The sequence below is a fragment of the Polyodon spathula genome, chromosome 3, assembly GCF_017654505.1.
Source record: "Polyodon spathula isolate WHYD16114869_AA chromosome 3, ASM1765450v1, whole genome shotgun sequence".
Taxonomy (NCBI): domain Eukaryota; kingdom Metazoa; phylum Chordata; class Actinopteri; order Acipenseriformes; family Polyodontidae; genus Polyodon; species Polyodon spathula.
The window spans coordinates 8,194,734-8,210,673 of NC_054536.1; the positions used below are offsets into that span (position 1 = coordinate 8,194,734).

General features: G+C 39.1%; 1 protein-coding gene across 3 annotated transcripts in view; it reads left to right on the top strand.

Moving 5' to 3' along the window:
• LOC121312218 (hypoxanthine-guanine phosphoribosyltransferase-like) overlaps positions 1-15,940 on the top strand; it is a 32,846-nt gene that overhangs the window by 10,663 nt on the left and 6,243 nt on the right. Inside the window, exon 4 of one of the 3 annotated variants that reach the window (XM_041244165.1) lies at positions 14,171-14,236. In XM_041244165.1, the coding sequence (XP_041100099.1) occupies positions 14,171-14,236 (66 nt within the window). Of the gene's footprint in view, positions 1-565; positions 1,272-14,170; positions 14,237-15,940 lie in introns of those variants that run through there. The other 2 variants (XM_041244169.1, XM_041244171.1) reach the window with 2 other exon arrangements.

The following is a 15,940-nucleotide window of genomic DNA, read 5'->3' on the forward strand; positions in this document are numbered from 1 at the left end:
TCCCAGCCCCTATACAGAAGTAAGCTAACCCTGGAGTATTTCATTTCTGTTGTATAGCTATGTATATTGTTTTTATACCTTATGTTTTATGAACACTGAAGCATGTTTATTGTTAGTGGCTTCACATTGCTGAGCAGCCATGTAAAAAATGATTGAGCACATACTGCATGCCACTGCTGTTGTATTGACTGATCACACTTGATTGCTGTGCTGGGGGATTTATATATAGGTGCATTTAAAAATTGACTGTCGCTATAAATAAATAAGTTATTTATTGATGTGATTCCTCCCTGTAAATGCCTTGTTAAAATGCGCTGTGTTGAGTAAGAATGGACCCAGCCAGCCACTTGGTGTCAAAACTCATCACTGTCTGCGTCAGTGTTCCTGGATTGCTATCCTGTCGCTGTGGCCTATTTTGAGGACCCTGTTTAATTATTTTAACTAATGAGTCATTTGTTTTTTAAGTTTGGCTTGCATACAAGTTTTCTTGATATTTGTTAAAGAAACTAGAACTAGATATAATTTAGAGGGCCCAGTTATTTTACTCCTTGTTTTTTTTCCCCAGTTTAGAATGGCCTATTATGTTCCCTCACTGCAGCAACTCCCCTCACAGCTCAGAGGACCTGGAGGTCAGTTGGAATCCTCTGACCACTGCAAACCCCTCTTTATACCCAGACGGACGTCTGTAAGCTACCGACACCTGGAGGTCAAAGGACAGCCCTGCAATCCGCTTGTGCTCACTGGGTACCTGGTCAGTAAGACCACTGTAGCGCAATGGAGTCACTTGGTCCCTCACGATTAAGCTTCTCTAACCCACGGGAACAGAACAGAGCCAGAGTGATGCTCCCTGTGAAATCCCCATCTGACAACAGCAACTTTACACAGCCAAGATGTGAAACTGTGCTCCCCTAACTGTATGATTCGCTTCGCACACCTTGTGGTCCTGCCTTTACCTGGCGAGCCACAAGAGTGCCCAATTTCCTGAATATTTTAAAAGAACACCAGGAAAATAATATAGAACAGAATCGTTATATGCTTTGGTGGAGTTCATGTTTAGAGCTCTTTATTTTTTACTTTAACGATCGCAAGAGTGGCAGATTTTTTAAATGGGCTCAACTTAGATGTGTTTATTTACCGGAGTCTGCAGTAATACCCAGTTATTATCAGCAGAGGTCAGCAGAGTGGCAGCTCAGCAGCTTTGGTAGGCTGAAGCCTCTTATAAGAGGTGAAGGCTATTTCTTATGACAAGATAAGAGGTACAGATAAGAGTTGATAATTGTTGTAGGCTTGTTTCTTATAAACTTTTGTTTGTTTGTTTTAAAATTGGTCAAGTGTATTTTTTGGGAAACACAAAACAGGTTAAAACAAATTATAAATATACCGTACATATCCGGCTAGTCACATTGCACACCTGGGGGCTGTTACACAGTACTGTGCAAAAGTTTTAGGCAGGTGTGAAAAAATGCTGTAAAGTAAGAATGCTTTCAAAAATAGACATGTTAATAGATTATATTTATCAATAAAAATACCAAACTAAACACAAAGTGAGTGAACAGAAGAAAAATCTAAATCAAATCCATATTTGGTGTGACCACCCTTGCCTTCAAAACAGCATAAATTCTTCTAGGTACACTTGCACAAAGTCAGGTGTATGATTAAACAATTATACCAAACAGGTGCTAATGATCACCAATTCAATATGTAGGTTGAAACACAATCATTAACTGAAACAGAAACAGCTGTGTAGGAGGAATAAAACTGGGTGAGGAACAGCCAAACTCAGCTAACAAGGTGAGGTTGCTGAAGATAGTTTACTGTCAAAAGTCATACACCATGGCTAGACTGAGCACAGCAACAAGACACAAGGTAGTTATACTGCATCAGCAAGGTCTCTCCTAGGCAGAAATTTCAATTCAGACAGGGGTTTCCAGATGTGCTGTCCAAGCTCTTTTGAAGAAGCACAAAGATACGGGCAACGTTGAGGACCTTAGACGCAGTGATCGGCCAAGGAAACTTACTGCAGCAGATGAAAGACACATCGTGCTTACTTCCCTTTGCAATCGGAAGACGTCCAGCAATGCCATCAGCTCAGAATTGGCAGAAAACAGTGGGACCCTGGTACACCCATCTACTGTCCGGAGAAGTCTGGTCAGAAGTGGCCTTCATGGAAGAGTTGCGGCCAAAAAGCCATACCTCCGACGTGGAAACAAGGCCAAGCAACTCAACTATGCAGGAAAACACAGGAACTGGGTTGCAGAAAAATGGCAGCGTGCTCTGGACAGATGAGTCAAAATTTGAAATATTTGGCTGTAGCAGAAGGCAGTTTGTTCGCCGAAGGGCTGGAGAGCGGTACACGAATGAGTGTCTGCAGGCAACAGTGAAGCATGGTGGAGGTTCCTTGCAAGTTTTGGGCTGCATTTCTGCAAATGGAGTTGGGGATTTGGTCAGAATGAATGGTCTCCTCAATGCTGAGAAGTTCAGGCAGATACTTATCCATCATGCAATACCATCAGGGAGTCGTCTGATTGGCCCCAAATTTATTCTGCAGCATGACAACGACCCCAAAAAATCATTAAGAACTATCTTCAGTGTAAAGAAGAACAAGGAGTCCTGTAAGTGATAGTATGGCCCCCACAGAGCCCTGATCTCAACATCATCGAGTCTGTCTGGGATTACATGAAGAGAGAGAAGCAACTGAGGCTGCCTAAATCCACAGAAGAACTGTGGTTAGTTCTCCAAGATGTTTGGGCCAACCTACCTACCGAGTTCCTTCAAAAACTGTGTGCAAGTGTACCTAGAAGAATTGATGCTGTTTGGAAGGCAAAGGGTGGTCACGCCAAATATTGATTTGATGTAGATTTTTCTTCTGTTGACTCACTTTGCATTTAGTTAATTGATAAATATAATCTATTAACATGTCTATTTTTGAAAGCATTCTTACTTTACAGCATTTGTTCACACCTACCTAAAACTTTTGCACTGTACATAAAAGGGCCAAAGGAAAAATAAAATAATCTCTTCTGTCTGGTTTCACTATTATAATGTAAATTGTGCCAGACAATTGAAATAGCCCTGCTGCCAGTTTCCCTTGTTAATATAGGGTTAACTGGTAGCATTATTTACATCTGTATTTAACTTAACTGTTGTTTAGATCATTAGAACAAACCCCCTAATTTTCATCAATTATCAAATGCAAATAAATGTTTACTGACTTGAAATTCAAATAGAAAGCTTAAATAAGAATAAGGCTTTATAGTTTTGTAAAAAAAAAATAATGCCAGGAAGTTGTGTTGTTTTGTTTTTTTTATTATTATTCAGCGCATAAATGGTAAATGCACCTGCAAGTAGATTTTTTTTATTATTTTTATTTTTGCCTCTAATTGAAAATGGACTGAGCGTGTGGTGTAACACATGGCAGTATCACTGACACTTTATTCAGTTATTCAGTTCAAAGTACTGAAATGTCCTTCCACTAACTAATATTTGTTTTAACATTAGTTAGTGGAAGTTTAATTGGGTCACCAAGCAAATCCATGTGTTGAAATGTGAGTCCTGTTAGTTTTAGCCATTGATGCAAGATGTTGTGAAATTTAAGAATTGCATTTTTGTTCTTTTGTCAAAGACTTGTTCAGGTTATTATAAGACATGTTCCATTGAAAACAACAGCCGTTCGGAACACTTCTTATTTCACAAAGAGATTCATCTTGCAAAGTATTTATATTCAGCAACATCCCAGATCAACGATCGTTTGTGTTTAAAATGATAATAAAACATGTAATGTTTAAGTGTTTAGATATTGTTTTGTTTAGAATTCGTGATTTATAATGTGGTTATGCATGTGCTAGGACAACCCCTCTGTGATCAAACCCACTCGCCTGCACTTTGCACTGCCTCACACAGGTTGTGTTACAAGCAGAATGAATGGGATGACCCTCCATTACCACAAGAGGATATCCTACCGCATGTAAACAAATGATAAAACAACAAATAGTACATTCTATATTCCTAGTTGGAATAAAATAGAACATTTTATTAGATACATTTTCTTGTTTTTTAATAGTTGTACTGTATTAGTTACCAAGTGAAGCAATACTGTATAGCGTCACAGGGTGTACAAAATGCAACTTTATTGTCTCTATGGTATCAAAATCACAAACAGTATCTGTGTCATCTTTAACAGTGTATTTATTGATTTAGAGGTGTGTCACAAAGACGGCCGGAGTGGGTGACGTCTTTCTCTCCACAGGAAATAAACGACAGAGAGAGGTGGAGTTTGGTGGAGCTGAGCGAATGGTTTTGCTCAGCATTTAATAAATAAACAGAACAGAAAATAAAAAGGTTGTAAGACAAAAAACACACAGGACACGGCACTCGTTGCCAAAACCAAAAGAAAAACAAAACGAACTATACAGACAAAACACAGTGAGCAGATATTTAACTACTTATTACTTTTACAATTATTACCTCCATCTCCTATCCCACTCTCCACTCACCGAACATACAACCGAGAGTGGGTGAAAACATGCAGCTTTTATGCAGCTGTACCGTGACTCGATTGCTAATCAATCATTCAATTGGAGTCGCGGTACAACTGCACATGAATTAATAAAGTGCAATTCCCCGTGCTCGCATATCATTATTTTTTACTTGCACGTGAAGTGCTGTGCAATCCTCGTGCCTAAATACAAATATACATTTTAAACACTCGTGTTACACAGACCTGTTTATGTCCCGTGTACCAGTGACTATATATCAACATTAACATACAACACAAAATACACACAGGGGCGAGCACTTTGCCTCAAGTTGTAATAGTCCTGTACCCACTACCTTAATAAGATGGAATGTGCCCTAGAGCAGTGGTTCTTGGCTTTTTTTTTTTTTTTTGGAGACCCACTTTTGTATTTTTCTACTCAAGCTGTGACCCACCCAGTAAAAACAAAGCCATAAAGAAATAATAATAAAAAAAGTAATACAGCGTGCAGTTTGGGGCTTCACTTTTTTGATGCTAAGGCTTCTTTGTAGAGAAAACAATGCTGCCAAACAGAATGTTTTGCTGCTTTCAAAATCCTCTGAACAACCCCTGATTTTCTGCCCCTCACAGCAGCAGCACCACTGGTAGATATTCCCACACAGTTCTGCCATTCCAATGCTTTTTCTACCATAAAAGTGTTCGGAACCTGGAAAATGTCCTCGGCTGTTCTTTTTGTGGGGAGTTCTGCACTCAACAGCAAATCCTCCTGTAAGTCACCATTGCAGCAGTAACATCCATACACAAGCAAAACTGCACAGTCAGCTACATCTGTCGACTTGTCTGTTTGAATGGCAAACAATGTGCTCGCTTTCACAAACTCCAAGTTGCTGTTTTTAATGTCTTTTGAAGTGTCTGTTATCCTCCTGTGTACAGTATCATTTGATAGTGGGATACACTTAGATTTCCTGGCAGCAGATTTGCCGAACAGTTTGGCGAAATTTGAAAGGAAGCTTTCAAAGACTCTGAGATCCAGTAGAAGTGCAGCTAACCATATTTTGGTTGCGTTTGTATCTGCTTCAATTTACTTTCTGAGCAAGCCAAGGTTTACCTAGGGGTAGCATTTGTTGATGCCTCTTAAGTTTTGACAGTTTTGTGCTTTCTTTGGCAAGCACTTCACAGCAAATGACACTGACACTGCCGTTTGGGTTGAGTTTCAGAACTGATATAAGTGAAGCCCAATTGAAGATTTGTCGTATTTACGTTTAGGCCCACCACTTTTTATTTTTGTTTTTGCTATGCCTTCAGTTTCTGCTGGCCCTGTTACTGAATTTGATGGTGATTCTTAGTCAGATCCAATGTGTTAAAAAAAAAAAAAAAAAAAAAATCCCTTTTTTTTTAATTCACTAATCTAATTGTAATCATTTTTATTTTATTTAGTTTTAGACACAATTAATTTAAGTTTACTTCTTAACTATTCCTTACACCTTTTGCTTTTTTACCTCTTTTGCCATTTCAGATCCTCACGTTCCTCGAGTCTTAACAGTTGCAAAAGCACTCACTTTCTTGCACTCCAGCGTGATTTCCGACCACCTCATTCTCAGTGTAAATTAAAATGGTATTTGATTGGCAGGCTCATTATTTTGCAAGCACACTATTTTGGTTTACTGCAGACAAATTACATATGGTTAAAAAAAGCGTTAATGTTGATGTTGAGACAGGGAAAAATTCTTGAACAGTAATAATCATTATTTTGGGAAACTGGCTTTGCGACCCACTTAGAAGCAGTCTGTGACCCACTGGCTGGGAAACCCTGCCCTAGAGGATATGCGATAGTTTGAAGTGTAGAAAAACAGTTTTTTTCAGTTTATCCTGCTTTAAAATTGATGTTTTTGTTTCTTAAACTGTCCTTTTTGCTTAAACATGATGCCGAAAATAAGTTGACACACAGTAATATTTGATTTGGCCATTGCATCAAGTGAAAATACTTTTCGGGTGTGCTATTTTTAAATATGTCAATGGTGTTTGGCAGCTAACATGGACTGTGTAAAACCATCACCACGGAGATGACCCTGTGGTAGTGTAATACTTTCCTAGCGTATTGACTTGATTGAAGATACCTTGTGACTTATTATCACTGATGTGATTGACTGTAGGTTGGTGCACGTGACAGATCTTTACACTGGAAGCGTCCACTAGTTTTGCTGTTATTTTAAGGTCCAGTTTTTCCCACTCTGAGTTTGTAGCAAATTTGAATTGGGAATCCTAATGAAAGTCAATGGGAGACAGTCTCACGTGCCATAGAATGTGAAGTCTGAAATTAATTCAATACAGGAATAGCTCTAGCAGGCCCTGACTGCAGAAATATAAACCCTTTAACCCTTACAAGAGTATATCGCTAATACTCGCTTTAATCTCTTTCAACAAAGGCATATCAACACTAAGAGGTATCTGACCCTTTAACCCTTACAAGAGTATATCTCTAATACTCGTTTTAATCTCTTTCAACAAAGGCATATCAACAATAAGAGGTATCTGACCCTTTAACCCTTACAAGGGTATATTAATAATACTCGCTTTAATCTCTTTCAACAAAGGCATATCAACAATAAGAGGTATCTGACCCTTTAACCCTTACAAGAGTATATTGCTAATACTCGCTTTAATCTCTTTCAACAAAGGCATATCAAAACTAAGAGGTATCTGACCCTTTAACCCTTACAAGGGTATATTAATAAAACTCGCTTTAATCTCTTTCAACAAAGGCATATCAAAACTAAGAGGTATCTGACCCTTTAACCCTTACAAGGGTATATTAATAATACTCGCTTTAATCTCTTTCAACAAAGGCATATCAACAATAAGAGGTATCTGACCCTTTAACCCTTACAAGGGTATATTAATAATACTCGCTTTAATCTCTTTCAACAAAGGCATATCAACAATAAGAGGTATCTGACCCTTTAACCCTTACAAGAGTATATCGCTAATACTCGCTTTAATCTCTTTCAACAAAGGCATATCAAAACTAAGAGGTATCTGACCCTTTAACCCTTACAAGGGTATATTAATAAAACTCGCTTTAATCTCTTTCAACAAAGGCATATCAACACTAAGCGGTATCTGGGGTTTCTTTTAGACTTATTTCTAAGGCTCAAATGGTGACTGAAATCATAGCATCCTAGTCCAGTTTGACTGATGCTAGCTGCTAAACCACAGGGGTAATGAGCCCTATTTTCAGAAAATTTGCGGTCTGATCTCAAAATCAATTATGTATCTGAAGAAATCATTTCTCTGCCGGCATTTGATGTTTTAAAAATAATGTCCATGTCTCAGAATACTCCAAAAAGGCATATTCAAAGGACTGATTTCTCAGGAATAGATCTTTGCAGACTGACTGGATCAGTGGAGATGCACAACACACAGTGGAGGTGTGCTGTGCTGCCGAATAACCAAGGACATTGTTTTAAAAAAAAATGCCATGTATAGCTTCTGTCGCATCAAACTCACTGAAATAGCTGTCCACTTATGTTGGTACTGCTGAATAATTTCCATGGTGGTTTTGCCCCATATGCAATTTCAAAATCTTGGTTTTCAAAACCATATGAAAGTCTTGCCTCTGCTTACCAGAGCTGTGAATTGTTAATTCCTGACGTCCCGCTTGATCACTCCTCTGACCTGCTTTCCATCCTAAGGGCTAAGCTTCTCCAAAGTCATGGAATCTGTCTCAATACAGCAGTGAGAGGTGCTATAGAAGAGCTACGGTAGCTTAGAAGAACAGGTACACATATTCCACAACTAGAGGAACTTTCATCTTCTCTTTTTTCTACAGGTCACTGCTTTTAGCAGTGCTCTGCTTTAGCCAGTTGCCCTTCAGAAGCAGACCCTTCTTTTTGGTTTAATATTCCCGTTTCCTTTTTCGTCTTCACCTAATTGAAGCCACCTCGAGTACCTAAAATTATATTCCTTCACCACAGCAATTCCCCGGCTCAGGAGAACTGAAGATTCTGTGGGCGTCCCCTGATCCCACCAAGCCAGTTTTTTTTTTTTACCCCCCGGAACTGGAAAGCAGATACTGGCAAACTCCCGGTCTCTGGAAGACAAAGGCAAGACATACAGGTGTACACTTGAGCTCTCCAGGCACCTGGCCAGTAGGGTTCACTGTAGGGCGATGAGGAGAAACAGCTCTTGGTGGTTTTGCCTTCCTAACCTGCTGGAGCACCAGAATCAGTACGATGCTCCATCCAGAATCCCCAGTGAAGACCGATGACTTCGCACAGCCAGGACATACACCTGCAAGTTACTGGCTGTATGACAATAAAGAAGAGGTGAGCCACTTGGGGACCTGAAATATTTTTTTCTAAGTATTCCACGTGTGATTTGTGATCCATGATGTGTGAATAACAATATAAAAGTCTTGATTGCATATAAAAATTCATTGCTACGAAATGGTCAACACAGGAAGCAGCAAAGTATAGTAATGCATTACTTTAAAAACTGCAGGGTGTTCTGTAACCCTTTTAATGAGGAATTTACAAAAGAAGCATTGAATAAAAGACTAGAATAAACTCTCTGAAAATGTGCTGCTATGTTTCCACTTACCCAGAATAGCTGATCAGACTCCTAGCTTTTTTGTTGTGCCGGATCTGTTCTTTGTTTTCCCTGTCAAATTGTTGAAGCTAAAGGAAACATCGTGTGGATGTCTGTTCAGGCAGTTCAGGGATCTCGTAGTTCAGTTGTAGTTTCATCTCATTCACTTGAGAGCGTTTACAGCAGAGGCAGCATCTGAGTGACCCCGAAGTACTAAAGCTACTCTGTATTTATCACAGGACATAAGTTGACATGACAAGACTTTTGTGGTTGACATCACCATGCAGTGTTTTCCAGAATTTCTCAATTGGTCCTGTAATTCATTACATAAAACTGAAATTGCACTTAGACCTGTTATCATAAAATTGCACTTAGACAAGTTATCATAAAATTCTAGGCAGTAAATACTTCTAATGTTATTTATTTTCTTAGAGTGTATTGTGGTATTATTGTTTATTCCTTTGTGGCATTTGTTCACATTGTCTAGTTCAACTGATTGAAACTGTTTTTCCACAGGCTCACTGCCACAGTGCACCTGCCAGTTTACACCCCCCTCCAGCTACTGCTCACTTACAGTGCTGCACCTGCTAGTTTACACCCCCCTCCAGCTACTGCTCATTTATAGTGCTGCACCTGCTAGTTTACACCCCCCTCCAGCTACTGCTCATTTACAGTGCTGCACCTGCCAGTTTACATCCCCCTCCGGATACTGCTCATTTACAGTGCTGCACCTGCCAGTTTACACCCCCCTCCGGATACTGTCACTTACAGTGCTGCACCTGCCAGTTTACACCCCCCTCCAGCTACTGCTCATTTACAGTGCTGCACCTGCCAGTTTACAGGATACTGCTGTGCTGCACCTGCCAGTTTACACCCCCCTCCAGCTACTGCTCATTTACAGTGCTGCACCTGCCAGTTTACACCCCCCTCTGGATACTGTCACTTACAGTGCAGGGTCAAGCAGTCTAGTTTTAAAGACAACTTGTGATGTTATCTCCTTGTTGTCAGAATCCACACATTCTTCTTCATATATATATATATATATATATATATATATATATATATATATATATATATATATATATATATATATATATATATGTATATGAGCAGGGAGAGGGTTAAATTCCTCCCTGCCTAAAAACGTGTGCATATGCACGTTTTGGTTTAATTGTTTAATTTGATTTATTATTTAATTATCACCCGCACCTGGTAATTATTGCAAATTAATGCAAGGTGCAGGGTTTAAAAAGTGTGCAGTCAGTCTGTTCGAGGCTGCTGTGTGAAGAGCCCGACTGTGTTTCGTAGTCCTCCCAAGGGTACTGTGTGAAGCCTTTGTGGTGTATTTTGTGTTCAACCTGTGAGGTTTTGTTTGCTTTATTTTATGCTTGGTAAACGGCTTAGCCATCCTGCGAGTTAGTCAGGGACCTTCAGCAAACGTTTAGTTAGTGCTCGAAACATGCTAGGTGTTTTATTTTTGTTTGTTTCGTTTTGTTGTTGTGTGTTAAAAAATTAGAGCTCAAGCACTTTTAAAAATCCATTTTGGTGTGCTGGGTCTATTTTTAAAGCGGCAACGAACCGTGGAGAGTGAAGCACGGCTCACAATATATGCATACATAAACCCTGCACCTGGCACTAATTTGCGATAATTACGAGGTGCAGGTGATTAATTAAACCAAAACGTGCATACGCACATTTTTTTAGGCAGGGAGGAATTTAACCCTCTCCCTGCTCACTATATATATATATATATATATATATATATATATATATATATATATATATATATATATAATATGCTCTGAGCACACTCTTAAACTCAGGGGAGATGTTTAAGGAGGACAGAGATGTTTTGAACTCCAAGTGGTTTTGTTCATGCATTGGGCTTGCTATATGTCCAGACAACTTTTTAATAATCAAGAATAATCAATAATTTATTAAGTGCTTTAAAAGATGGATTGGTTGGTTGCGCAGACCCCCGTAAATCCCAAGTAATAAGCAATCTGGGCGATCCGGTGCCTTTACAGGTTTAACAGCATAGTACTTCAATACAGTAATACAGATATGGTTAATATATGCTTAGCCTTCAGGCTAGCCATGCAAAAAGCTAGAGCACCCACAGCTATGTTCTAAAACATTCTTTGTATCACTCTCCAAAGCTAAAATGTAAATCCTATACCTTATAGCAATGCATCAATAAATAAATTATATAAATTCAAAATTGTTCTTACCTTCTACTATATGGAAGTGTAGTTGTAGAATACAACATAAAAAAAGAACTGTCTTCAAAAGGCAGAGACTTCTGAATACGACCAAACGGTAATCGTTTTTCAGAGACCCTCAGAGCATGGACAACGTCAGCTTGCAAGATCAAGTTCAATGGCATTGAATGGGGCCTTGCTCTGGGCTTATATAGGATTTTCCCTCCATTGAATACATCAGGAGTCTCAATTAAATCTGATCATCAATCTGCCTTGACAGTTCTTATCTTTTGAGTTAGTCATATATTCTAGAAGGATCCAGTAAACTTTTTTTAAAACTAATTGGAGTTATACAAAATTAATTGGATGTGGGGCTCCCGAGTGGCGCGTCCGGTAAAGGTGCTCCACGTGGAGTGCAGGATGTGCCCCATAGTGCCCCCATAGGTTTGCGAGCGGTGAGCCGAGGATACAGATAATAATTCGGGAGAAAACCGGGGTAAAAAAAAATTATCTACCTTCCACCCCTCATTTTCCCTAAAAATTAGGTGAACTGGAGTTCACAGCGTCCTTGCTACCAAATATAATATATATATATATATATATATATATATATATATATATATATATAGAGAGATGTTTTTAATATGTAACACCATCTCTATTTGATTATATTAACATGGGTCAAATATATATATGTACCTCTTAGCAGCATATTATGTTACCTTTTCAGTGTGTTGTCAGTGGGCCAGTTTAACTTCATATACAAATGTGTGTTTACAAAATATTGGACAAAGACTGTAGGGGTTTATCACAAGCCTTTGAATAAGCATACAGTGGCCAGTCCAGTTATTTTCATTTAAATTTAGGCTATAATGAACATGTTAAATATAATAGCCTAGGGGCTTCCGAGGGGCGCATCCGGTAAAGGCACCCCTTGTGGAGTGCAGGATGCACCCTATAGCCTGGATGTCGCCGGTTCGACTACCATGTTATTCCACTGCCGACCGTGGATAAGAGTTCTCAGGGGGCAGTGCACAATTGGCCGAGCGGCGCCTGGGGGGGGGTGGGTTCGGCTCACCATGCACCAGCGACCCCTGTGGTCTGGCCGGGTGCCTGCGGGCTTGCCTGTAAGCTACCCAGAGCTGCGTTTTCCTCCGATGCTGTAGCTCTGAGGTGGCTGCATGATGGGCCTGTAGAGTGAAAAGGAGCAGACGGCTGACGGCACACATTTCGGAGGACGTGTGTGTCTGTCTTCGTCTCTCCCGAGTCAGTGCATGGGGGTAGTGGTGAGCTGAACCTAAAATTGCCTAAAGCCTGGGGGCGAAATGATATAAAAAAAAAGAAAAAAAAAATTAAAAAATGGTGACTACTAAATGTAAAATATCTGTGTGTGTGTGTGTATATATATATATATATATATATATATAATATATATATATATATATATATATATATATATATATATATATATATATACATGGTATTGGCATAACCGTCCGTTTCTCTGAGTCTCCGTTCCTTTGACATTAATCGTAGTTATCGGCGGCGTAGAGAAGGTCCATCTCTACATTCTCATTCCCATCGTCAGTGGGCAAACACATTTTAACTGAATCTGGGTCCATCAAAGAACCACACACCCTTGCAACCGAGGCCATCCATGCAAAAGGATCTAATGACTTATAACACAAAAGGGACATGCCAGAAACTATACCTGTCTGCTGTGCACTCCTGCAGCACAGCGCCCCCTGAGTCTATGATGGGGCATTGGCTGAGATCTGTCTCATAGGAAGAAGTGACACCTACTGAGCCACAATCACTAATGTGACATAGACATGAAGTAAAGAATTAATGTATAAGTGAAGTCATGTTGCTTTTAATGCATTATAAAACAAAGACAACTCGTGCTGTTATCTCCCTGTGACACAGACTATACCTATACTATAAGTCTCTTTTGGCTATTGTTGTCAGTGGGTCAGCTGTGCACTCTTTTTGTGGTTGTAAGTAGTTTAAGCCTCTGAAATGCTGAGTAACCCTGTTTTCAGTTTGTTATGCTTTGTGTGAAAAGATGAAGGACAGATGACTTTCGGCTCTGAAATGTAAAGTCATTCCCACAGCTAGGCCGCTGCTTCAGTCTAACAACGTTCTGCAGTCTTAACATTTTCATGATGTTAGGGTTAGGGTTAGGGTGAAATGAACTGCAGTGTTGCCCCTTTTTTTTTTTTTTTTTTTTAAGCAAAATGAGCTAAATATCAAGAGTTTCTAAATAGTGTTGAGTGACAATAAGCTTGGTGCTGAATGAGTTAATATGCAATGATCTGCAAATGTTTTTAACTAAATGTTAAAATAGTTTTTGCGTGAACATGTGGCTTGTCACTAGCGCTGTCTGTTCCAGTATAAGACTGTTTAAGATATCAATAGATTTGTTAGAGTTCTCTAGGCTTTTTAGGCTTTGCTTTTGGTGGCAATTGCTTTGCATTGCAGTTTTCTAAGCAGATTTTAGTCCAGAACATTTCTGTTATAACAGACCTTGAACTGCATGTCCATTATGGGCTAATTGATCAATGCCCTCCAAAGGTTCTTTGATATATGATGCAGGATGACTAAGAGATGTGTGTTATTTTCCTTTGTTGTGACATAGCTGTGTTGCTACTGACAGGGCTTATCTGTGGTGACGTTTGAGTAGACAGATTACTATGTAATTAATAAATAACTTTCAAGGAAAAGCATGCATAGATTTTTCTTGTTTTGATAATAGACTCATGTTTTTGTTAGCTTATACAGAGAGTCAAGATAGTCTACAATTTTTTTTTTAAATTGGAGCTGCATAAAGAAGACTCCTTCCACTGTTTATTTAACCCGTGAAGACACCAACATTGATTGCATGTGTTTTCTTTTGCTTCTGATGTAGAATGATTGTTCAACAGAGGATATGCAGATAATAGGAGGTGGGGATCTTTCCATTCTGACAGGCAAGGTATGTATGCTTGTGTTAGTGTTTAATTCTGAACTTCACACAGCTGGTTTCACACACTAGCACTATCTGCTACTCTTGGCTAACCTAAAATAAATTAAGGCACAGCAGTCCATGATTAGTGCTAATCAGGGTCTGTGAAACCAGCCCAAGACAATAGTTAAACCAACAATCCTCTATCCGAATGTCAATGTTACAGTGAACTGAAGCTAACAAAACAATGTCATAAATCCTTACTGTTATGTACTTCCATTCATCTAGGAAAAGTCTCCAAAGGAAAGAAACACAGGTTATATCTTCATAGCTGTTGTTAATGCAAACCAAAGCTCTATTATGGTCAGATATTAAAAGAAACCATAAGATGTACACGTAAAACAAATGTAAATGAAAATCTTTCAGAACAATCTCAGATTGTTATATGCTTTCAGTGCATGTCTTCCAGATATTGGTAAAGGCATTTCCAAAGGCTGTGCTACAAGTTGAGGTTTTCACTTTTAAAAGTACAAGTGCAGATAACTGCAAATAACTGAGCATAACTTCCCTTGTATCAAGGCAGAATAACTGTGTGTTAAAAAAAAACAAAACAATAACAATAACAGTGCTGTGATATAAAGAAACGCTCTCATGCCTGGCTGTTTATTATTGTTTTCAAGCATTGAAGTCCCTTGAAACCCAACGCTATGAAGTGCTCCACAATGACGAATTAGAAACACTGCCAAACTGTAGCCGATTGTGAAAAGATATGCAGATCCAGACAAGTCAGTCTTCAGAGTGCAGTTTAGTTCAATAACAGAAGCAGTCATGAGAATGTCAGGAGGTGAAGAACTCCAGAGATGAGCAGCCAAGCATATAACTGGCTGGGTGGCCAAGGATTGGTGAAGGGTTCAGTGGTCTTTGATTAGCTGATCTAATGGTATGAGAAGACAAACATAAAGAAAAACAAGCAGTACTGTGGAGTGCCTTAGTTGATTTTTTTTTTTAATATGAAGCAGTTCTCAAGAAATAATAATTGAGATACAGTGCTCTCCCTTTACAGCGCTTTAATCGGGAGCCATTGTTAATACACAGTGCTGTTTGTGTTCTGCCCTGGTGAAGTGCTAGTGAAATGGCATTAGGGGACAGATGGAAGCCATGACCCCATACCCCTGTACTGTATAACCAGTTCTGCAGTATAAAGAGACAGCTTTGTTTTCCTGTACAATTCAAGTGCAGAGAACCTTGTGAGAGTGACTAGCACATGGAAGACTGTACCTTAGTCCAGAACATGCTTGGAACCTCTGGAGTGAAATATTAATAGTATCTGAAGCTGGAAAAGTTAGGGCTGACTCCCCCCTGCACATTAACACAGAGCTCGCATTCATACATCAGTTCTAACCCATCCTAAATCTTTGAAGTGATCGGTAGTGGGTTTAGTGCTAGGTCAGGATTGGGCATTGCTGTAGTCTTGGCTAGGCTTGGTGGGTCTGTCCAAATATACTCTGAGCCAAGAAAACTGCAGACACTGAAGGTTTTGGTAATGACATAAAAGACAAATACATTATACCAAAAAATAACAATTTCAGTAATAAGAGGCAAACAAAATATGGTTATTATAACATTTTAATGTCCTTTTTAATGTTAGTATAATGTTTTGACTTTGTCATTTTTTCTGATTTGTATAAAGCCTTTATATAAAAGATTCAGGTCATAACTTGGGTTTGTACAGTA